Below are 23,290 nucleotides of genomic sequence, written 5' to 3'. Positions count from 1 at the left end.
CTCCCAGATGGCCGGGAAACACCAGGCGTGGGCACGAGAAGCCGCCAGGCCAGGCCAGGACACCCGCCATCGGCTCCACTTCCCCTCTCAGGGCGACCTCGCCTCCCCTCCTTGCCCTACTCATCTGTTCCGACTTTCAGTTCCCTCTGAGAGAAGAGGCAACTGAACAGACTGAAAACATAGGAGGGATCCTGTCTCCTGTACCTGTTCTCTACAAACCAGGTGAATCTACTTAAAAATGGTTCATCTTGAGGTCCAGGATACACATTTAGATTCATGGGCCCTAAAACTATATAGATTTACCTCCTGAGAGTTCTAACCAGGGTTGTGACTGCTGACTTTATTTTCGCATTGTGGGGCAAAGGAATCGGAATCTCTCAGCACTGGTTCAAAGAGGAAGAGGCCAGGGTAACCGGAGGAAAAAGTCGCACTTGTCTTCTCAGCTGCATTCGGGTCCCGGCGTCCATCTGAGAAGGAGGGAGGGGAAGGGGAGGGTGCCGCCTGGAGACCGTTGCCAGGGCAGCTTATTACCAGGAGAGAGCATTTTAAAAACAGCTGACATTGAAGTGCAGAAATACAGTCCGTGTCACAGTTTTTAGTATAACTGACTTGCCCGAGGCGCTCCGCGGATGCCGAGTCCTCGGCCCAGGGATCAGGCGGCCAAGGGCCCGATCTGCGACCGCGCGGGGCTCCCGTGGGGCCGTCCCTACCCGATCTGGATCTGCCCCGAATACGTGGTGAGGACCAGCATGATGGTGAAACCAGTCAAGAGGCCCAGGTTCTGGATGACAAAAGGGACGAAGGTGCTGCCCTTGCTTTCGTCCTCCTGGCTGACTTCATTCATCTCAGGGAACTGAGGAAGGAGAGAAGCGAGAGAGCTGCAGTTCCTGTCCCAGCCGCGGGAGTCCAGGAGAAGGCAGCGCAGTGTGGATACTGTATCGACTAATTGCTACATGTTTCTTCTGTTAAGATTTACTTAAAACGGTAACATAGTTAGTATATAACATATGACTATTATGGTAGTTAATATTAGTACTGGGGTGAGAAGTACATAATATATAATTAAGATATACATACATATAAAAATTGGTTTAGAAAGAAAATGAACAGCGACAGCCCCTAGAACTTGATTTAAGCCTCTCTTTAATCGAGGTGGTCATCACTACAGCTGAGCCCTGGACGACATGGGGGTTAGGGGTGCTGACGCCTGTGCAGTCAAAAATGCACGTGCGACTTCTGACTCCCCCAAAACTGAGCTGTCTTGTCCCTCAGGATCCATGCGGAATGGGTTCCAGGACCCCACCGTGGATACCAAAATCCACAGGTGCTCAGGTTCCCCATATGAAATGGTTTAGGTCAACGCATTCAGTCGGCCCTCCACATCCGCGGATTGAAAACGGTAAAGGTGTTTACTGGAAAAAAAAAAAAAATCCACAGACACGTAGACCCATGGAGTTTAAAACCCTTGCTGTTGAAGGGTCAACCGCACATCGCAACTACTGAGGCAGAGAGCAAAGTGCTGTGCGTGCACACGGCCCTGGAGGTGTTCAGATGCCGGCTAAAAACGACCGCTTTGACGAAAGTAGACTTTTTATTGGAATCCTTAAAAACACTTGAAAAGGTATCTCTGCTACCAGAACGTTACTGTGACCTGTCTGGGAAATTGAGCCACTGTGTCAGGGGCCGGAGACCGGAGCTATGACTCAGGCCCTTTTGCTGCTCGCCAGGTGGGCAGGGGACAGTGAGGAGACCTTCCGATTCCAGTACCGCAAGAGAGTGTCCTACCCACTGGGAGGAATCCCCACCACGGACTCGAAAATGTTCCCGTGGGTGAGGCTGGAGCTTGGTCAGCATCTCACCAAAAATAGGATTTTCAAAGGCTACGGAAAATAATTCACGTAAACATACCAAGGAAGAACACGTCATGCCAGCAAACGTGGTTACTTATACAAAAGACATGACAAATCAGGTATTTCACAAGCAAACTCAAGGTCAATTAGACGGTTACATCAAATGTTAGCGGGTCCAGTACAATGTATACTTCCAGACACTGGTGATAATGCTTTCCATTGATCTACGCTTATTCTATAAAACTTAAGTATTTAAAAGTAAGGACCCTGGAGCTGAATTTAGTAATCATTTTCTTTGATGACATGAGCTTTTCATCCTTTAAAATCTAAAGTCCCCTTAAAAATCACCAACTTATATATATCCCTTAAGTAGGTGACCCGTGTGGTATGTGAACGATCCTCAATAAACCTGTTTATCAAAAAGAAACTAACGTCTCCTTAGCTGTCCTCCCAACCAGCGACTTTAATAACCTGGTCGAGTTCGTCTACATGGCACGAACCACGGAACACTCACCATATCGGCCAGGGAAATATACAAGAACATTCCTCCAGCCAGCGCAAAGATCCAGTTGGCAGAGAAGTGGTTGCTGGCCAGGATGCCGAAGCCCAGGCCCACGTAGCAGCAGCAGGCGGAAAGGAAGTTGAAGAAGAGCGCCTGCTGCAGGTTCATGCCGGCGTTGAGCAGGATGACGAAGTCTCCTGCGGCGGCGGAGAGGACAGAGGGGAGGGTGTGGGCAGGAGGGCCACGCTAGGTCGCGGGACAGCGAGCAAGCATGATGACGAGGACGGGCTGCTTCAACTGGGTAAAGTCGGCGTGACGACCAAGACCAGCCCAGGCGTGGGAGCGCGGCGACGAGGCCAAGGCACCCTTCATCCTCACGCCCAGGAGCTGTCCCCGTTTGCAAACCTGGCCACCTGCATCTAGCCGAGAGGCTACAACTAGTGCGAGACAGACGGGCCAACTAGCGGCGGTGGCATTTCTCTTCTGATTGATGCTGATACAGGAGGAGCTTCCTCCCTCGCGACCATAATAAATTGCATTTTCAGGAAACAAGACCGAGACGGAGAGAAGTTAAGTAATTTGCCCAAAGCCACAAGCCGATAAATGGCAAGGCCAGGACGTGACCTGAGCTTCCAAAGTCTAAGCTTTTTACACTCCCTCCGAAGAAACGAAGGGCCTCCCAACAACCCGTGGCTCCTCTACTTTTCCCATCTGGCGGACCTCTACCGTGCACCTCGGCCTCTGGGAGATGAGGAAGATAGGAGCCGACCTACGCGGAGCACTTAGGATAGTGTCTGGAGCTCAGGAAGTCCCTTTCGCGAACTATTCTCCCCGCCTCTATCCTCACGACAGATCTACGAGGCAGGTCCCGTTATCAACCCCATCGTACGGGTGAGGAAACCGAGCCACGGGAGACGGAGGTGAGGGAAGGCAGACATCCCTGTAAAAACCTCCGCCATGTGCGACGATCGATTTTCGATTAATTTAACTGAAGAATTAGTGGTTAGATTTCACATCACACATAGAGAACGTATTCACTATGATCGGCGTTTTGAAGTCGGGGGAGGGGTCGGCCACGCGCAGGCTGCTGGGGCCAGAGGCCCGGGCAGCAGAGGGGGACGGGGCGGCGGGGGCCGTGCGCGCTCACCCAGCTCGTGCGGGAACTCCTCGCACAGGATGGCCACCGACGTGCTGATGCCTTTGAAAACAGACACGGTGAAGGAGGCGCCGATGGCCAGGCCGTCGATGAAGTTGTGGAGGCCGTCGCTCAGCGTGATCATCCAGGCCAGGGTGCCGATGTCCGAGTAGCGGACGCCTTTCAGCCAGTAGCAGGCGCTCTGGGAAGCCTGCAGGTCCTGCAAGAAATCCCAGCCCCACAGCCCCCTGGTCAGAGAGACGGGGGACGATGGACCTGCAAGGGAGGCCCGGGTCATCAGGCCATTACCGCTTACAGGCCCCCAACCCAGCAGCGGGCGGCCCACTGACCTGGACGGAGAGCGAGCCCACGATGACCTTCCCGTCCATCGCGGAGGCCTTGGCGTCCAGCTCGCCGCCGCAGTGCTGAGGGATCATGTGGTCCAGGTCCCCGTTCTGCAGCTTCTCCGTCACCCCCTCCTCCTGGTCCTTCCTGGACGGAAGCGTCTCGGAGGCGTAATGGCTATGTCCGTGATGATGCTGGAGCGACCACAGGGACCACTCAGCACGACACTCACCAAGCCACGAGGCCTGCTGAGTGTGCACTCTAAGCCGGGGCCCCAACCCTGGGAAGGCCCCGTTCCCACTCCTAGAACAAACGCGGCCCGATGACACACGCAGAAACAGAGGGCCGGGTGCCAGAGAGCCGAGCCGAGGTGCACGCGCGGGCCTGGCGTGGGGGGGCGGGGTTCGGGGGAGGGGATACTGCGGCGGCGGCCGCAGGGTCCACACATGCTCCTCCTCTCTGCACCAGCTAATCGTAGTCGATTCAGCAACTATTCTGGGGATGACTACATGCCGGGCACTAACGGCATCTTTCTGGAACTACGCCACCACAACGATCAGCCCTATTTCTTTGCGGTCACACTTCACACCAGTGCATGTCCAGCCCCTTCTTCGTGCCGTAAAGGTATGAAAGTATGTTTAAAAAATAATCTAGAATAACAGAGGGGATGAATTACTGCCTAGTAAAAGGCAGCACAGGCCAGAGACCAGGTCTCTGGTCCGCCCTCGCCCCCTGCCGGTGTCCCCGTGAGGCGAGATGGGGTGTCTGCTCATGAAATGTGTGGGCTTCGCCCCTCCCAAGCCCACTGTAGGGGTGCCGAGGTGACCTCCCCACTGCAACGCACACGCATTTCCGAGACAGACGCTTTCCCCAGAAGCACCTCCTTCACCAACAACTGGGCCTCACCTCATTTTTCTGCTTAAGGAGCATCTTTAAGATCTTCTCTGTGAAAAAGAAAAGATAGAAGCCCCCAAACACCACTGCAGACTTGGGGACGTAATAATCCTCCAGGGGATCGAAACCAAACGCCTGTGGACCCAGGAAAAGAAAGCGAGTTTACGAAAAGGAAAAAAAAAAAAAAAATCGCCCCCGGCCCCCTCGCAGCCCTTAACCACTTCCTTGACTGGACGAAGGAGGGTGCCGTGCCCACCGGGGTAGCTGCCACCCACCCGCTCCTGTGACAGCCCACCACGGCTCTTGGCGCTCTGCCTCGAGGGCAGACGCTGCTGGCAAACTCCGCATTTAAAGAGAAGACGCTGTGTTTATTTTCATCGCTATTGTATGTCCCTGGCCGAGCTGCCTGAAAACGCTAAGGGAGGCGGGTGTAATTACGGTTTCTAAAATGGGAAATCCACTCCTCGGTTAAATGCTAGGAACTGCGGCGTCTCCCCGACCGCAGACCTCCGGTGTCCGCCAAGCCCGGGGAGCGGACTGGGTTGCTGCATGTGTCAAAGGTGGGGGTTTTGTTCCGAATTCTTTTTGGAAACTCTTTATTATGGGGGGAAAAAAAAAGGAAGAATCCACTGGAAAGTGGACAGCAGAAATCGGGAGAATTCCACTTTCGGGGATGCTCCTGACTTGAGGGGGGGTCTCGGGGGTGTCTGGTGACCTGCTCCTCAGTTTTGACAGGAAACTGCCCTCTTGAATGAAACCTAGCCTTCTCATGCACAGAGCCCAAGATAAAAGTGATCCTAAGTCCCATGAACTCTGGGCTGCTTAAAAGGTACGTAGGTTTTTCCTTTCTGTTTTAAGGGACGAAATGCAATCTCTACCTACTAGTATAGTTTTCTAAGAGACAGAAAGATCAAACTCTGGCGTAGAAACAACACATTCAGGTCGACGCTCCAGGACAGTCGAACCGCCTCAGGGAAAAAGCGGCGCCAAGACAGGCCGCGGACTGTTCTCCACAAGAAGCCGTGACGGACGGGCGCGGGGCGAGGGCGCGGCTTCGGGAATCATACGCCCGGCCTCTCGGATGTGGGCTCTTGTGACCACGTCTGTTGGACGGGTAAAATATTACTTCTTCTCTAGGTGTCACTCAGTGGAGCTGAAGGTCAGCTGAGGAAACAACGGAGCCGCACCTTGGAACGTTAGGTGCTAAAGCAGCAGGTGACGTCACCTGCTCGCTCCACCTCCGGCTCCGGCTCTGTCGGCTCCGGCTCCGTCGGGGCCTGTCAGACCACCTACAGCGCAACGGCCTGTGCTCTGCTCGCTGTGATTAGCGGTCTACAGCGGGGGTTACACCAAATCAGAGCAAACTCCTCCAGGGCTGCCCGCCAGGCTTCGTCAAGACTGAGCTCCCTGCTCTTTTGCGGACTATTTTCTCACTAACTTGGGCAACGGTGCCTTCAATTTTTGTGACACGAGGCTATTTTGTTTTAATCGCCTTTGCCCTAAAACGCCCTGCTGGGGAGAACTGATCTTTTTTATTGATGATCTATGAATTCTGGTGATGTGGTTTTTGTGTGTATGTGCCAAAAGCCCAAAATTAAGAGCTATGTGCAACCTAACTACACTACATCTTCTCACCAACAGTTAGAGAGCGCGTCCTAGGCACATATACCCGCATAACCCTCACGACACCGTCGTGAGGTCGGGCCTATTACTTCCCCCATTTTACATTAGAGGAAACGAAAACACAGAGAGGGTAAGTGACTTGACTAAGGTCACGCAGCTTGTCGATGACGGAGCGGGGGTTTGGACTCAGCTTGCGAACCTGTGCTATGCTGCCTCTCCTCCCCTAGCTCCGCCTAAGCCCTCGCTTCGGTTTCCGAAAGGAAAGGACCGTTTTCTGCTTTCCATCGAGGTGGAGGGCCCTCCCCCGGTGCCCACTGTCCCAGGAGGCCGTGCGCTCCTGAGTGAGGGGCCCGGGCTTGCCATACCTCGGGGATGAGCTGGAAGAGGGCGTTGGAGTAGAGGGTGCCAATCGCCAGAGCTATGAAGTAGAGTAGCAGCCTCTTGTAAAAGGTCTTCTTCATGAAGGGCACCACGCTGGCCCCCAAGAGGGAGCAGAGGGAGATGACGGTCACGCAGAGGAGACCATATCCCCACACTGCCGTCGGCGGGGGGGCCAGCCCCACCCAGGACAGGGCGGGGGGGGGGGGCGGGGGAGGCGAGAGTCCCAGAGCACGGCAGCCACCATTGAGGGGAAGAAGGTGCAGGGCACGGGGAGGCAACGGGGAAGGTTTCGGCGGACACGAACAAAAGCAACAGAAAGGAAAAAAATCGGAGACAAGCAGGGAGGGAGAGAGAGAAACAGACAATTTGTTAGTGATTCGAGTCTGATGCAATTTTTTTCAACCAGTTCAGAAGAAGTGGAGAGGAATTCGCGGTGGCCTTGGAACTCTGTGGCCCGCGACCCTGCGGCCTTCGCAGGGCAGCCGGTGGAGCCTGGCGGGGCGGGCGGGGCCGCGTCACACAGCCACGTGCGTGCTGGGTGGCTCGCTGTGAGGCTCTCTCTGCAGCGGCCGCCACGGCGGACTTTGGCCCCGGGGGCTGTCCGTAACAGGAAATAGGAGCAGCTGGCAGGGGCCTGATCACCGTGCGGCTGCATCTGCTCTGCGCGCCTGACCCGGGCCGCGCCGGCTCACGGGGCACGGCCCGCTCTGGTGCGCGCAAGGCGCGACAAGGCCCGGTGCGCGGGGCGAAGGCTCGGAGGACAGAACGGCCCGACGCCCCCGACATCCAGACTCGCCTTCCCAGGGTTGGGCTTTTTATTTCCATGTGCTCTGAGAGGGCTCCAATGTAGAGAACAGAGTTCCAAGGTCACCCTGACACAGAAAATATTTCCTCTACCATTTCCCCAAGTGTCGCACACCGTGGTCAGGACAAAACTGAGCCAGGCTGAGTGAGGCACTCCCCTGTGGGCCACAGGGCTGAAGTGTGTTCAATTATTGTATTTCGATCCAACAGGCAACGAGGCATTTCATTTACCTTAATTATTTAAAAATTAATACATTCGATTTTTTGGAGCTAAAAAAAAAAAAAGAAAAAGAAAAAAAAATAGCCTAAGATGAGGCCTCCCTGAGAAGTGCTTGCTAGATTCTCGTGGAACCGTGAGACATGGAGACGGTTCACCTTAAACCAGATTTCTCCTCGCTGTTAAGAACGAACAGGCGAGGCCTGGGCAGCACGTCTGGTATCTCTGCGGGGTGAGAGTCTCTGGACTGGGAAGGCTGGGCGGCTGCGGACACAGGCTCTTTATGAAAGGCAGTCGCCACCATTCCCAAGGGAGGTCCACCCGTAATCACCTCCCCTGCATCCCCCTGCCTGAGCTGACAAAGGGGGCAGAGGCTGTCGACTTGGGCCTTTCTCTCTTTTCCTTTTTTTTTTTTTTTTAGCTCCTCAGTGGTCACAATTAAAAATCAAAATTAACAAACACTTCCAAACAGTCAAGTCAGGGCACCAGGAAGTCGGTCCTCTCAGGAAAAAGTCAAGATGCAAGGCATGAGGGACGGAGTGTCTCTTTCTTTTATCTTGTAATTTTAATTCCCTTTGTTGTTGTTAAGTCTTTGCTCTGTGTTTGGCCCTCTCTGCCTCCAACTATGGCCTGCTTAAAGATAAAAAAAGGATCGCTCGCCTTTTAGGCCAATATCTATTTCTCAGTCGGTAACTTCTTTTCCTTCTGCCTCATTCCAGACGGAAAATCTCTTGGTGGCCACCCCTGAGCACTGAGAGGGCCTCTACTTAGAACACAGGGGCACGGAACACCCAGGGCCAGGCAGAGACCTCCGGCTAACGCTTTCCTTTCGAGGCCTGAAAGCAGGGCTCGGGAAAGGCACTGAGGCGGAGAGGCTGACGGGCCCCCGACCGGAGGGCCGGTGCTAACGGCCTTGCACCTGACATCACCTGAGGAGACCAGAGGCGAACCTGGGTGCCCAGGAATGAGAGGAGGCCCTCGAGACCCAGAGTCGGAAGTCATTTGCGTCCCTTGATACGAGGGTGAAGAAGTTAATTCGTCAGGTGGCAGTCGGCGGGCGCCTTAGAGCACAGGGCGGGACTGGAAGCCTGGAAGCGGGGAGGTCGGTGGGGAGGGGGGGGCTCGGCTGTGGGCGCCCCGGGGTAGGGGGAGATGACGTGTGTGGTTCTGTTCTACTGCACCTCTGGGATGAGCTGGAAGAGCGCGTTAGAGAGCAGCGTTCCAATGGACAGGGCGATGAAGTAAGTGAGCACGCGGCTGAAAAACGCTTTCTCCGAGCACGGCAGGATGAGGGCTCCCAGCAGAGAGGCCAGGTTAATCAGGGACACACTGAGGAAACCAAAGCCCCACACTGTGGAGGAACAGAAACAGGCGAGGGCCTGGGTTACTGAGGGTGGAGCGCTCCCGCCGCCGCCGGGGCGGCCGTTCGGAATTACCGAGGTCCACCGCGCCATCGGGGAATAGCCGTCGAGTCCGTTTGTCGCCGGGCGCTGTGGAGGAGTCTAAAATGACGCAGCAAAGCCGCCGACCCGGAGAGGCTGACCTCTGAGACGGAGGCGGGGGTAAACAACGCGAAAGGGTAGGAGGCGGAGGGCGACGGGAAGAAACGCGGCATGACCCGGGTGCACAGGTGGCGTGCGCGAGGCGCCCAGCGCCGTAGCACGTGCCGGACGGGCGATCCGGGCCCGAGGGCTGCGTGTGCGCCCACGGACCACGGCGAGTTCCCCGTGGCTGGAGCAGAGGTGCGGGGCGGGGGGCGGGCGAGGGCGACCCCGCAGAGTCTTCAATGCCAGCCTGAAACACCGCGGCGGCGGCGACCCGCTGCGGTCTGACGAAAGCGGAAATGGAACTGTGGCCATAAAAGCAACCCCCCCCCCCCCCAACACACACACACGCTTGGGCTGGTCTAAGAGCCCAGCGCCGAACACTCATTCGCCCGCCACCCCGTCCCCTGTGACAACAGGCTGGACCAGCCCCGTGAGCACGAAGATACCAGCACGACCATTACTCTCCTCTGCCCCTCCTGGTGCGGATAACCGGGTCGCGCAGTTAGACACTGAGCGCGCGGCCCTGCCCGTCGGCCCGCAGGTCCACGTGAGGGCGCGCGGGGGCACCGGGGCGCCAGGCCACCCTGCCCCAGCTCACCTTCCACGGGGCTTGGCTTCCCCTCTTCTGTCTGCTCGTTCTCCTCGTTCTCCTGGTTCTCCGAGGAGCAGGCCCGGGAGTCCAGCTGCTGCAGGATGGTGGGGCAGAACTCCTGGAACTCGTTCCTTCCGATCCGTGACCGGTTGCTGAAGTTATGGGTGGCGAAGAGAGCCCCAGAACTGAAGCACTGAAAGAGGGTGAGGGGCAGAGAGCCTCTCAGAACCTAGCCGCACCTTGCCCCAAGCGGCGACTGACTCAGCCTTCCCGGAGGGCAAAAAAGAAGATGCAATTGTCCATCCGTAAGACTAACCTCCTGGGGTGAGAGCAAGGCAGTCCTTCAATTTGAAAAGCTGATAAGTAATCTTAGACATCAGTCTCCGGGCTAAACCATATCTGAAGCGCCACATCGGTAAGTGGCTGCCCCGAGGTTCCAGGCTCGGCTGAATTCCAATCTTTGTGACCGGGGTGTGCTTTCTAGAAAACATGGTTTCTAGAAAACCCGATGCTATTTGTATGCCTGAAGATACAGCTTCAACCAGATAGCAAATCTGGCTGAACGTCGCAAACAGCCCGGGGAGCCATTACATTAAAATGCAAATTTCAGAAACTTCTCCAGAGCCATTGTGCACTGGTACTGGTACCAGTACCGGTGGCCTGCCAGACCATGAGCTCTCAGTCCCTTTAGGGGGCAGCAGGGGAGTGGTTCTTACACACCATTCTTCTGAAACACAGCAGTTTTTCCTTCTAATTATACTTTATACGGTCAGTCTTTACCTGGGTCAGTCTTTACCTGGGTTCGGTTTTAGGTGGATCTATCTCTAGAGAGTCAGCCCTCTGGGTGTCCTGACGTGGGGGGGGGCTAGATTCTGCTGACCCCAGGGCACTGCCGTGCCAGGAAGCCTCTGGGGGCAGGCTGCATCAGCCCCCAGGGCAGCCTCCTCACCCAGACGCCCACCACCTTCCCGTGGTTCTGAGTCCAGGCCATGGGGGCCCTGGGCCCCTTTGATCTCTCCAAACTCTACCCTCCTTCAAGTCGAAGCTCCCATGAGCCTTCCCTGACTATCCTAGGGTACACTCATCTCCCGCTCTCATTTTTTTTTTTCTTTTTTACGCCTACAGCACCTGGTCTTGCCATTCAAGTACTAGCCAGACCTGACCCTGCTTAGCTTCCACGATCAGATGGAATCGGGCTTGCTCAGGGTTCCCGCTCTCATTTCTGACTCCTGCAATGACTGTCCCAACCGCGGCATTTAACGCTTCATTTTAATACCGGCTAACTTCGTTCTTGGGTGGCTGAGCTCCCCATCTTAACAGTAAACCCCCTAAACATGACTCATTTTTGTTTCTCACAGCACTCAGCACAGTGAACAAAGGAGAGATATAAAGCCGCTGCTGCCTGACTTATTCCCTGGCTGCCTCGAACGGCCTCAGACTCAGATTAGCCAAAATGATACGGAAGAAAGAACAGAGAAGCGGGAGCCAAAAGACCTGGGCTTTAGTCCTGGTCCCTTCGGAAACTCTCTGTGGGACCCTCAGTACTCTCTCCTGCAGAATAAGATGTTCCATCTGCACCTAGAGGTGCTGCAAGGGAGAGCAGGTAAAGGGCTTTGACAACTACAAAGGCTACTGGAAACGCTGGTGGTCCCGGGGGCTCCAGCTTACCCGTGCGGTTGCAAGGAAGAGTGTGTGGGGCCGAGCGCCCCCACTTCGCGGCTGCCCTTTGGCAAGGGTTTTAAAACACCCATGCAGGAGGCCCTGCTGGAGACTCAGACTTGCTGATCTATCATCAAGGCTTGCCTGCCCCAACCCTGCCTGCCCCGAGCGGCTCATCCCCTGTGCCTGGCTAGATTGTGAACCCTGAGAGGACAGGAACAGTGAGTGCTGTGTGGAGCCAGGAGCCTCACCGTCGAGAGATTCCTCTGTCCCTGCAGGGGCTGGGTGACATTGTCCCGGCCGACTCCCACATCCAGGTGGTTGAGCAGGGCCTTCAGCTGCTGCAAGGTGAGGCTGTCACCTTCCCCGTAGCGATGCATGAGGTCCTGCAGGAAAGAGGCCGCACTGATGGCGGCCGTCCCCGTGGACACCGTGTTAGCCTCGGCAGCAGCTGTCCATAAGATGAGCCGGGTCAGCAGGATGCAGCTAGGGAAGGCTAGGTGCAGCAGCCTCATGGTGACGGACAAGCCTGCAAGAGCAAGAAGCCAGGGTAAGAAACCAACTTCCCTCCCGCGCTCCCTTCTGCGGGCACCCGATCCGTCAGCCGCACTCCGAACGGGATGGGTCTCTCCTCAGACCCTGACTCCAGCCACTATCAAAGCCGACTCTTCACCCTTGCTCCAATGCCTCTGCCTCGCTTTCAGGAAAAAGCCTTCTTTTGCAAGTAGAGAATAAAAATAAATCCAATAAATCCAACAGGTTTGATTACATTTTTTCAAAAGTAAAAAACTAGGTGGTTATATGTATTTTTTTAAAAAGTCCTTATGTTTTAAAGATACTGAAATAATCACAGCTCAAATAATATCTGGGATTTGTTTCAAAATAACAAAGGAGGGTTGCATAGGAGCACGAATGAAGATAAAATCAGACGTGAGTCGGTCACTGCTGAAACTGCATGATGCCTAGGTGAGAATTCATTATACTATTCTATCCACTTTTCTGTGTGTTTCCATTCTCCAAAATATACATCTAAAAAGATTAATACTACGACCAAAATAAGGGAAAAAACCAGACCGGGAAAAACGTGTAATATCGAACATGGTGAAGGTTTATTTTTATCTTGCCTGAATTGGCGAACAAACCCAGAAAACACTCATTCTCCTTGTTTTGTGGAGACGACAGATTTAAAAGACAGATAATGCTACTGCTACTTGTTAAGGTAGCAAGAGATTTAAAAAAAAATGTATCGCGCCAGACGTCAGTGTTCAACGACAGGCTCAGATAAGGCTGGTGGCTGTATAAAAATTATGACTCTTGAAAAGTTATGATAGTCGGAGTATTTAAATCCCTTTGACTATACTTCTACTTCTAGAACTTATGCTAACAGAAGCAAATCAAAAACTAAAATTCTATGGGCAGAAAGTTGGGTTTATGGTCAATCGAATTACAATACATCCATCTCGTGGAATAGCATGCAGCTCTAAAAAAGGAGACTCGTATGAGTTTAATGTTAAGAAGCAGAACAATTATGAATGAGTTAAGAACTGAGAAGGAACAGAGGAAAAGGAAACCTTTAAGGCAGCAGGATTCAAGATAATTTTTCTTTCGTTAATCATTTCCCTGAGAAGAGTTACAAATTAGTGAACTACCAGGAAGGGAAAATGAGCCTCCTATTGTATCCAGACCCAGGAACACAGTCGCTGAAGCTGTTTCCACGCCTCCCCAGGCACGGCACCGGCCGGCAGGGTGTGACAGGGGAAGGGCAGCAGAGTGGTCCAGAGCAGGCTCGTCGCATGCCAGCTCTGCCACTTACCAGCCGTGTGATCCTGGGCCAGTTACTGACCAGGGCGACATTCTAGAACTGCCCAGAGCAGTGATGCAGCTTGCCGTGGCCTGGAGTGTCAGAAAGACCTCGCTCAGGTTTCTGCACCGCTGCCGACCTAAAGCGACCTTGGCCAAGTTACTCAGCATCTCTCTACACCCCAGTCTTCTCATCTATAAAACTCGCAGCCTCCTCATTGGATTATTGTGAAGATTTAATGCCAAGAGCTGCATTGCAAGTCACTGAGTGCCTAAACTATATATAGAAAGCACTCAATAAAACGTGGCTATTATTATTATAAGACTTGTAATTAACAAGGTGCCTCCACTTTGACTCCCTCTCAGCACAGCTATGACACTGCTAGCGGAATGGTCATAAATAATCCTGTGGCTGACTCTGCTCCAGGCCTGCGGCACACGTATCACACAAGTCCCCGACCACAAGCACGTCTGGGACAGGGCGGCCTTTCGGGGGCATGCACAGAGCCTGAGACACAAAGCATCACCCTTCAACGGAACATACTGTGAGTCACACAAACAGATGGTTGAGCAGGCCATCAGCGATAACGACAGTCTGTATGATTGTCCCTCTGAGAGTAACAACTCTCAAATCTCCACCAAGAACCAAAAGTTAAATTAGGGTACACAGCGTGGATCTTAGGCCGGCATGGCCAAACCCCACTGTACAAAGAAAACTGTTCTCTGTCCGACCACAGTCATCTAAGGCACGTGTGCTGGGCTGTCGAACGATGGGTTGCGTGGCCTTCGGAGAGGAGGGGCAGAGGGAAGGTGACCGGTGTGCGCCGCGCTGAGTACCGCCATTCGTGGGGTCTTTAAGAGACGCCGGGACACTCGTCTACACAATGAGGAGAATGGGGTTCGGATATGAGGAAACACGATCCACAGCCAGCAAGAAGAGCAGCAAAACCGGAACCGAACTTTTCACGAAGCCGGGTCTGAACGACGCTCAGGCCACGGCGCCCTTCACCGCTGCTCCTGCTGGGTCGGGACACGGGTAACACGGCCGTCCCCCAAATCCTGCATGTCTGCGGACGGGTCGTTCCCAGTTGCTACCAGCCCCAGCATGCACCCCGAATCCAGGCGTGAGATGCCCTGCAGACCTGCGTAGGGGAAGCCCCAGGTGTGCCTTAGACGAAAGGCTCTGTTCCAGAGTTCCTTCTGCAGAATCAATTCAAAAAAACACGTTTCGATTTTAGCTGAATTTCTCAAATGTGTCTGCGGTAACTTCGAAACATCAGAAAACACAAACGTACACACACTTCAGGTTTGAGACATGCAAGGTGATTTTAGCTTGATCTGGGTAGGTGCTCATGTCAAGGTCAGCATTTATGAAGTATCTGCTCTTTGCTGACCCAGGGGCCTGCCGGCCCTCAGCGTGGCTGCTAACACAGCCCGGACAGCGTGGGTAGATTCGGCAAGCAGAGGCTTCCTGCCTGGCCAACACCGTGACCGTGCCCACGGCCCAAAGTGAGGGGAGTCTAAAAACCACAGGGAGGCTGTAAAAAGTCCTGGTCCAGGGCCTCAGGGTTGCTAAATTCACTTTAAAAATCCAAGTCACTCTGGACTTTTGGCAGACACAATAGGCGAGTGTTCTAGTCTAATGGAGATTCCCCGCCCTTAACTACAAGTTATTCCTAAAGAAAGGGGAAAAAAAAAAAAAAAGAATTCATAAAATATTCTTTTGAGGGAAGAAAGATGAGAGGAAGAAAACATACGGCTCCTGGTGCGGCTGGATGGCCGGGGAGGCTGGATGGCCGGGGAGGCTGGGCTGGTCCGCGCCGCGTGGCCCCCGCTGGAGGAGGAAGCCCATTTTATGAAGGCCATGAGAATGGGCGTGCCCCCCGTGGGCCACTCCTGTCCTTCCAGGGTGCCGAGCCAACTGCACTCAAGGACATCGTCCGGGAGTGGTAAGAAGAAATTTGGGGCCAGGCATGAAAACACTGGAGGGGAAAAGGCTCAAGGGCGCCCCTGGCTCGGAGGACCAGGCTCTTCCACGGAAGAGAAGCTGGAGTCTCTCCACTCCTTTGTTCTCTTGGCTCGGGTTCAAAGAAGTAACTTATTACAGTGCCTCGGCTCTGTCTCCAAGGCGCCAGACTCAACCCCTCACCAGACTCAACCCCTCCGGGGGCTGGGAAGGGGGAATGAAAGACTTATGAGAAAGCTAGCAAGAGATGTTTTCTCAGAATGTCTGTGAAACGTCAAGTTTCCTTACCACACTGGAGGCTCCTAAGTCAGAATTCCATCTGCCTGTCGCCCCTTTACTTGGTCCAGAAGTATCTCAGCCTAGAAACACCACCTGTCCCGTGGACATACTCGACTGCTGGATTTACCACGCTGCGTTTTTTCTAAGCCCACCTCGCCTCTCGGAGAGAACCAGACAGACACACTGACTTCTCTTTGGGGAGACAAAATCGTGGCTGGCATGCCGCGATGCTTGGTCCGGAGGCTGGACATTAATGTGACTTGAACAGGCAACGGAGGCCTGAGGCGCCTGGGAGCTGCTCCCTTCCCTGGCCCCCGGGAAGCCCATCACCCTCGTTCGGATTCCTCTGGGCCAAGGAATGACACGTGGAACAGAAGATCAAATGCTCCAGAGACAAACTTGGCGGAGGCACAGCTGTGTCCAAGGCCAAGTGGCAAGCCACAGGAAATGGGCAGGACGTGTGTTCGCATCCCTGCCCTCTTATGCCAACACCACGCCCCGGGAGCATGGGCCGTGCGGGAGCGCGGGCAATTACAGGCTGGAACTCTTCAGCTGGGGTCTTGGTCAGCCGAGGCGCGGCAACCGGTCAAGGGCAGTCTGAACTGGGTTGTTACAGACTACTTCACTTAAAGTTGAGAAAAGACTTTCCACACTAAAGAATGACCCCGGGGGTTGAAGGGGTGGAGGAGGCGTAGTGAGCAGCGGGGGATGGGGACTCCCAGGGCACTGGCCCCTGCCAACCGGGCCTCAGTGAATCACCCCGGGTGTTCCCCTCAACTGTCTTCTCCCCACCCAAAACCCGCAGGATGTAAAGAGACATCTTGTTCTCTTACGTTCCTCCCGGGACAGACAGCAGGGAGTCTCTGCAGCACACGGGTCCCCTCGGGTCCCCTCAGCACATCCTCCAGGGCTGGGAGTATCAACGACCCAGCCGGCTACTTACTACGAGGCAACTCCCACCTCGCCAGAGTTCTCTCCCGGCTACGACTTACTTCTGCAGACCTTCAAACAGACTGGTCTTTCTCCAGCCCCAACCCCACTCCGCCCTAAGGCCGGGGACTGCCAGCCTAAGAGGATCTCCCAGTGGACATTTTCTTGTAGCAGATGGCTCTGGGTGATTCCAGGGGAAACATTTCTGAGTCTTCATTAGGACAGGTGCATAGAAATCCCTGAAACCTGGGGACAAATGACAACGCGAGGCCTCAGGGTAGAGAGGTCCTGAGGAATCAAAAACCCTGCATTTGGTACAGGGGCTGCTGGCATCTGGGGCAACCCTGGCTTACGCAACAGAAGGACCATGGACTTGGTGTGAGGGTTCCAATCTGCAGCCACTCCAAGCAACTCGCTGCTCTCACTAGGTCTGTTTCCTTTAGAAAGAGGAAAATAAACCCGCGGAGTTTTCTAAGTGTTAAGGAAGATGACGTATGTTGAAACACTACATAGAAACAAAGATCAGAGCTACAACAAAGAATTGAAATGGCATCACAATTTTCCTACCCTGATAATTAACATTTGAGTAAAAAAAAAAAAAGTAAAAAGCAAGCAAAAGAAAAAAGAAAAAAAGAAAAGAGAAAAAAAAAAAAAGTCACCTATAGCAACCAAACAAGGAAACAGGCAAACTCTGATACAATAGCTTCAAAAGCAGAGGCAAGGACAGGCTTGCAGGAGGCGCCCGCGCGGCTCATCCCCGAGCCCTGGCCCAGGCTTGAAAGCCCCGGTGATGTGAGCGGAACCAGGAGGATCCTCGCCAACAGGCCCCAGGTCGGGAGGGCTGCCGGTCGCCGCCAATTCTTCTTCCCCTTCAGTGTGGGCGTAGTGGGAAAGCTGCTGGGGGGCGGGGGCGGAGAAGGCTGAGAATCCAACAGGTGCAGCAACCGGACCAAGAACAACGCGCCGACTTTCCTCCCGCCGACTTTCCTCGAGGGAAACTCGTTCCCAGTGTTCAGGGTCAAGGGCTCCGAGGCCACATCCTGAATTGGGGAAACTCTCCAATTCCAGTGAGTGTTCCTACCCTTCCGACAGAAACGGAACACATCTCACAAATGAGTAGGCTGAGCCATACACCACTGGGGCCGTTGACAAAAATCCCAGGGTAGGCAGGGGACAGATCCATCTCCCGCCTCATCCGCAGCCCCCATTCGTTCAGGCTGCAGAAAACAGGTCGTCCTAAGGACCAGGCTCTCGGCACTGCTGTCGTTGGGGTGGGACCGATCGCTCTCAACTCGGCGGGATGAAAGTCGCTGTCTTATTTTAGAGCCAACGACGCCGGAGAGCACGAGCACGAGCACAAAAAGAAACGACAGGCCAAGCACGCAAAAGACAAAGGCGTCAGCCGAAAGCAAGGCGCAACTCTTCACGACTGCCTCTTGCTGCGGAGTAACTTCATCGGAATACTGACGCAACAGAGACAGCTCAGAGATGAGATTATCACGTAAAGGGAGATAAGAGGAGATGCAGGCTTACTAAAAAAAGACCAAAACGACGTCGCCGAAGAATGAAAAAATTAACTAGAATGAACAGAGAAAAAATAATGTTGCCAATAAAAACACTGACAAAGGAAGGTTTGAGAAAACCGCAGTGAATGCGAAGGAAAGAGACAAAGGGAAGCTAATCCGGTCACGTCCTGCTAAAGACAGGGATACTTCCTGAGAGGTGCCTGCCCGGTGACTTCCTAGTTGTGGGAACGTCACGTGCACTCACGCAAACCTAGACGGTACAGCCTGCTACTCACCTAGGCTACATGGTACAATAACTTTCCTCTACCCTAACTGGTTCTTGGCTGAGACGTCCCTGCAATAAAAGAATAACAGGAGAAAAACAAAGAAAAGCTTAATAACAAACACGTACACTTCCTGTCTACATGGGAGAGACCCAGGAAAACTGAGTCACTCACCAAAATGGCTGAAGCCACGACTTGAAATACCATCTGAGGCTGAGGACGGAAGAAGATGTTGGGGGCTGGGCAGGGGAGGAGGGCTGTCAGTTATGGGAGGTTCCCAGGACAGGCACAGTACACCAAGTCAACCAAGGAAAGGTCGTTATGCAGATTTAAGTCCATGACATTTGCACTGATAAGAGACTTGAGAGAACCCTCTTCTTCCTGCTACAGTGAGGGAGACACCCCCACGAATGGAAGGTTCCCTTACAAACATTAAGTGTGTTTTACAAAGCGTAATGTCTACTTCACCTTCAGAGCTTCTCCCATGTCTTCCTTCTGTTTCTTAAAATTAACCAGCCTGAAATAATCACTATGCCAAACTGACATATGCTGGGGTGACGAATTCTACCCCCCTACTGCTCCTAAACTATAAACCTATACCGTATGTCACCACGCTGAATACTGAAGGCAAATGTAACTTAGTGGTCAAGTATCTGTGTAACACATTATGCTCCTATGTTAACATGGCTAGGACGGTCACTAGGCAATAGAAAATTTTCAACTCTATCATGATCTTATGAGACCACGGTCATATATGCGGTTAGTCGTTGATGGAAAAGTCATTATAGGCCACATGGCTACTAAGCAGAAGACAAACATACCAACATAGGGATAATTGGTTTCCTGAAGCAGAGAACCCACGAATGGAACAGAAGATCCTTCTAAGATCAATAACACAAGATTCCCCTGAAACATAAGGAGAAACAGACTCTGAAGATCGAAATACGCAACAATGTGATGCAGAATGCTCAAAACCGAGACATTGCCTAAAACTTCTTATGGGTCAGACAATTCAGACTGCCCCCATCTTTCCCATAGCAATGTTCGGTATTGGAAGGAAATGCAACAACGTTTACACGGCTCTCAGCGACAATGTAAACCGCTAACATTATTCCCAGCTAAGATGTCCTACAAATTTGGTAGAGAACAGGCAGAAATTCTGACGCTTGCAAGCAGTCGGGAAACACGGTCCCTAGGCTGGGGGGCGCAGGGAGGTGGGGATAATGTGATAAGGAAATGTAACTAATTAACAAAGACATTTTTAAAAGGAGCCCAGGAACGCAGAAGCCATGGTAAGAGAACTGATGGTAAGCAATACAACTAGGAATGATAAAAAAAAAAACAACTACAGGGATCATGGTTACGGGACAGAATCTAAATGTTATTTTAAAAATGGACACTTTAATAATGTAATTAAGATAATGAAAAGATGGGAAGAAATATGAGAAAAAAACGTGAAAACGAAAATGTCCTCATTTTTCATAGCAAAGAGTCAAACAATACTGCCTACAATGGAAACGCGTAATTACAGGTATGACCCGCGAGGTCTTATTTTTTTCTTAACCCTATTGGGATTTTTGAGGAAATAATCTCTCTTTTAAGAAAAACATTTCTCTAAAGCTTAATAATTCCTTTAACTTCACTACGGGTTCTTTGTCTTCTGTTACATTCAGGGAAACTTTAAATACATTTTTATAGAAGTATTTGTATCTATTTCTCTATATCCGTTTACCTATGAGTATTCCTGGAAGACTGTCTGGAACAACATTCGTCTAACAGTAGCGATGACTGTTTCTTGAGGGGTGAGATTTTGGAGTGTTTCGGTTACTTATTTATTCTTCAACTCACTGACTTGTCACCCATCCATGCGTAGTAGGGGTACGGCAATAAGAAAACATGGTTATTTTTATAATCGAAGAGTTGAGGATAACTTTCTAAGTATGACGCAAAACCTCGAAGCTGCAAATCCCATCATCGATACAGCCGACTATAAAAACTGCAAACAAAACTATAGTTGAATATAAACACACGGTTTAAAACAAAAAGTGGCAAGTATTCTACAAATAATTGGTATATTCCTAGTATTCACGGTCCATTACTGAGAGTCGTCTGTGCAAATACTAATCGAACCAGTTAGAAATCCAGCGGTCTCACAGCTTGGTACTCAAATCGGGACCACCCCACGGGCTCTCTGGCAGTTTCTGAGGAAAACTGCCCAGCCTGCAGACTGCGCCCCCCACCTAATGAACATCGTCGAGAGGCTACCCTCCCGAGAGACAAGCGAAAACCCCTCTGAAGCACAATATAAATATGACGGCGTGCAAGCCAGCCCTGGGCCTTGGCCAAGGGGCCCAGGACTCAATCGGCCATCCCTTCTGCCTCTTGGCCTCCCACCTAACCGCTCTCCTGTGTACCCTAAAAAGGATGTGTTCTCTCCTGCCAGCTCCCACTCCCAGAACCTCAGCCTCAAGCTTTGGCCCGGCCCAAGGCCACCCAGGGTGGGAGATTTCCGCAGACAGTGCGGGAGGGCTGCCAGGGGCAGGGGGTGGCGGGACTTGGAAGCGTTGGCCCACTTGCTCTCCCTGTGGAACCTCACGTTGCTGGGAGGGATCGGATGAGAAAAGTTAAAAAAAAAAAAAAAAAGGCAGCGACCTAGAAGCAGGGAACAAAATGAGAACCATTAGCCTGGTGCTTGTTCATCGATACTGACTGAGTCCCCACTGTGTGCATCGGCGCTTGTGCGAGCGAGGGCAGAGCCTGGTGTCAGCCCGGGGCAGCCGCCGCGGACGGCAGGGGTGGCCGACTTAGCCGCGCGCTGCCGGCTGCCGGCTGCCCAGCCGGGTCCCTAGCGAGGAACAGCAGGAGGCCGAGGGAGTGAGTGTGTTTGCCTGGCTCCACTGTCCCAGCCGGAGCCTGCGCCTGACAAAGCAGAGAAGTCTTCCAAAACTAACTAAGTCAGGCGGAGGCAGCTGGGTGAGCAGGAGCCAGCCAGGGATCCCCCACCCAGAACCGCACCCCCCCAGATGCAGGGCCAGAGTTACTGCTATTCCCGTCATTCATCCGTCAACATTTCCCAGACACTCAGTTGCAAAACCCTGACTTGTTGTCCCTCTGAGTCCACTCCTGTCTGTCAGGTGACAGGGCCTGGCACGTGGCTTCGAAATCATGACACCATTCTTCCGCCACTTATATTTACACCCGGATGGAACGAAACTCCCTGACTGGTTATTCGGGGTCAAAAAGTAAGTAAAATGTACGATCTAGTGGCTGAATCATCGGACAGCAGGACAAGCTGGGCAGCCCTGGGTTCGAATTCGGGGTCCACCGCTAGCTAACCTGCCATGTGTCCCCAGCACCAGTAAGCTCTGAAACATCCAGTCCCGCAGGGCACTCTGAAGAGCGAGAGACAGCCGGACGGTGAGAACGCGGGGTGCACTTGAGGTCTCTTCCTTCTGTCCCCTCTCTAAGCTCTCAAGCCAATTCCCTCACCTAGACCTGAACCCTGCCTGTTCTCACTGGGCAGCTCGACTGCCCCCTTTGCCAGGAAGCCTTCTTGGATTACACAGAGCACTCTGTGACCCCTAATCACGCCAGGCTCCTGATGACCTGCCTTCCCATAGTGCCTCCCCAACGGATTTTTGTTCTTTGAAGGCAGGGAGAACCCTCCCCTCACTCCTTCACAACACAGTGCCTGGACCGCTGCTGAGTACATGGCAGGGAGAGGCAGAGAATTTCTGCTGGAAGATGGGAAGCCCAACCTGCCTTCTAACTGGCGTCTGCCTGCAGGGCCTCTGCTGCGGCAGCAGCTCAGCGCCTCCTCTCGCCGGGGCCCACAGACCAAGTTTAGCCCTGCTCGTCCAAGGTCGGCTGTTAGGACGACTTAACATCCTCTTTTTTCTCTAGACTAAACAACCTCCATTCCTTCAATTTCATTTACACTCACTGAACTAAAAGCTAGTTATACTTACGAGACTTTTTTAAAAAGAAAAACACAATCCAAGACTTCATTCTTTTAACAAACATCCATTGCCTACCAGTTTCATACCAGGAATTATGCCAGGTACTGGGGAGGCCTGGAACCTGCCCACACAGAGCAGGGAAAGCAAATAGATCCAAAAAGCAACTTATAAGAACACCGAGGACAAAGGTTATGTTTTGATCAGGGTTCAGCTAGGCAAGCTGAGCAGGAAAGGATTTTGTACAAGGTATTAAATGGCTCAGAGAATCATCAGAAGAGTGGGAGGAACAGGTTCTAGACGGAGCTTCCAGGAGCTAGCTCCCCCCACCCCCGCCCCCGGCCAGGCAGCCGGGGCGCCAGAACGAGGCCTGGTCCTCTGGTCCTGCCGCGACCCACACCAGCGCCTACACGGTCACGGCCGGACGGAGCACAGCTAACCGGCAGGATCCAGGCACGTCGGGAGTCTCAGTGCAAAGATGTCTGGAAAATGTAGTTTTTGATTCCCTGCTTCTAGTAGGTTGGGCTATTAATTAGTCATCCAAAGCATGCACTTGGTAGTGAAAGGAGGTGCTGTTTACAAACACGCGGGGACAACGGGAGCAAACCCCGCCGTTTCCTTCACCTGGGTCCCTGGGGAACAAGCTGCCACGTACCACAGATCACAGCGTGGCGGGCTACAGGGAGCTATGGAGATCGTGGCAGGGCAGGCGAACCTAGTGTCGGGGGCCGGGGGAGGCCTCCAGAAAGATGACTTCAGCGGAGGCCTGTGGACCAGGTGAGGGGGGTGGGGATGGGGTGGAACGTTCCAGATGCAGCTGAGACAGACTCGGAGAACATGGCGCGTCTAAGGCCTTCGTGTCCAGTGTGGCCGGGGCGCACACAAGAGGGGGTGGTGGGGCCCAGGGCAGGGACGGGCCTGCCGCCCATGGCAAGGTAGCTAAGCAGCAAAGGTGTGATCAGATTTGAGTTCTCAGCGTACTCGCGGGGCGGCAGTGTGGAGCGCGGGGTCGGGGTGGGCA

General features: G+C 53.2%; 1 protein-coding gene across 8 annotated transcripts in view; it reads right to left on the bottom strand.

The window, feature by feature from the left end:
• Positions 1-320: 320 nt before the first annotated feature.
• SLC39A14 (solute carrier family 39 member 14) overlaps positions 321-23,290 on the bottom strand; it is a 38,341-nt gene continuing 15,371 nt past the window's right edge. For 4 of the 8 annotated variants that reach the window (XM_036233956.1, XM_036233957.1, XM_036233960.1 and 1 more), the window contains exons 2-9: positions 11,801-12,078; positions 9,897-10,083; positions 6,715-6,884; positions 4,739-4,861; positions 3,838-4,026; positions 3,500-3,707; positions 2,365-2,549; positions 321-853 (exon numbers count right to left, since the gene is read on the bottom strand). In XM_036233956.1, the coding sequence (XP_036089849.1) occupies positions 707-853; positions 2,365-2,549; positions 3,500-3,707; positions 3,838-4,026; positions 4,739-4,861; positions 6,715-6,884; positions 9,897-10,083; positions 11,801-12,078 (1,487 nt within the window). In that variant the 3' untranslated portion in view covers positions 321-706. Of the gene's footprint in view, positions 854-2,364; positions 2,550-3,499; positions 3,708-3,837; positions 4,027-4,738; positions 4,862-6,714; positions 6,885-8,932; positions 9,103-9,896; positions 10,084-11,800; positions 12,079-13,362; positions 15,045-15,106; positions 16,472-23,290 lie in introns of those variants that run through there. The other 4 variants (XM_016141586.2, XM_036233955.1, XM_036233958.1 and 1 more) reach the window with 4 other exon arrangements.

The sequence above is a fragment of the Rousettus aegyptiacus genome, unplaced genomic scaffold, assembly GCF_014176215.1.
Source record: "Rousettus aegyptiacus isolate mRouAeg1 unplaced genomic scaffold, mRouAeg1.p scaffold_m13_p_16, whole genome shotgun sequence".
NCBI classification, from domain to species: domain Eukaryota; kingdom Metazoa; phylum Chordata; class Mammalia; order Chiroptera; family Pteropodidae; genus Rousettus; species Rousettus aegyptiacus.
The sequence above is the reverse complement of the archived record's forward strand: the minus strand, read 5'-3'. Positions and strand labels throughout refer to the sequence as shown.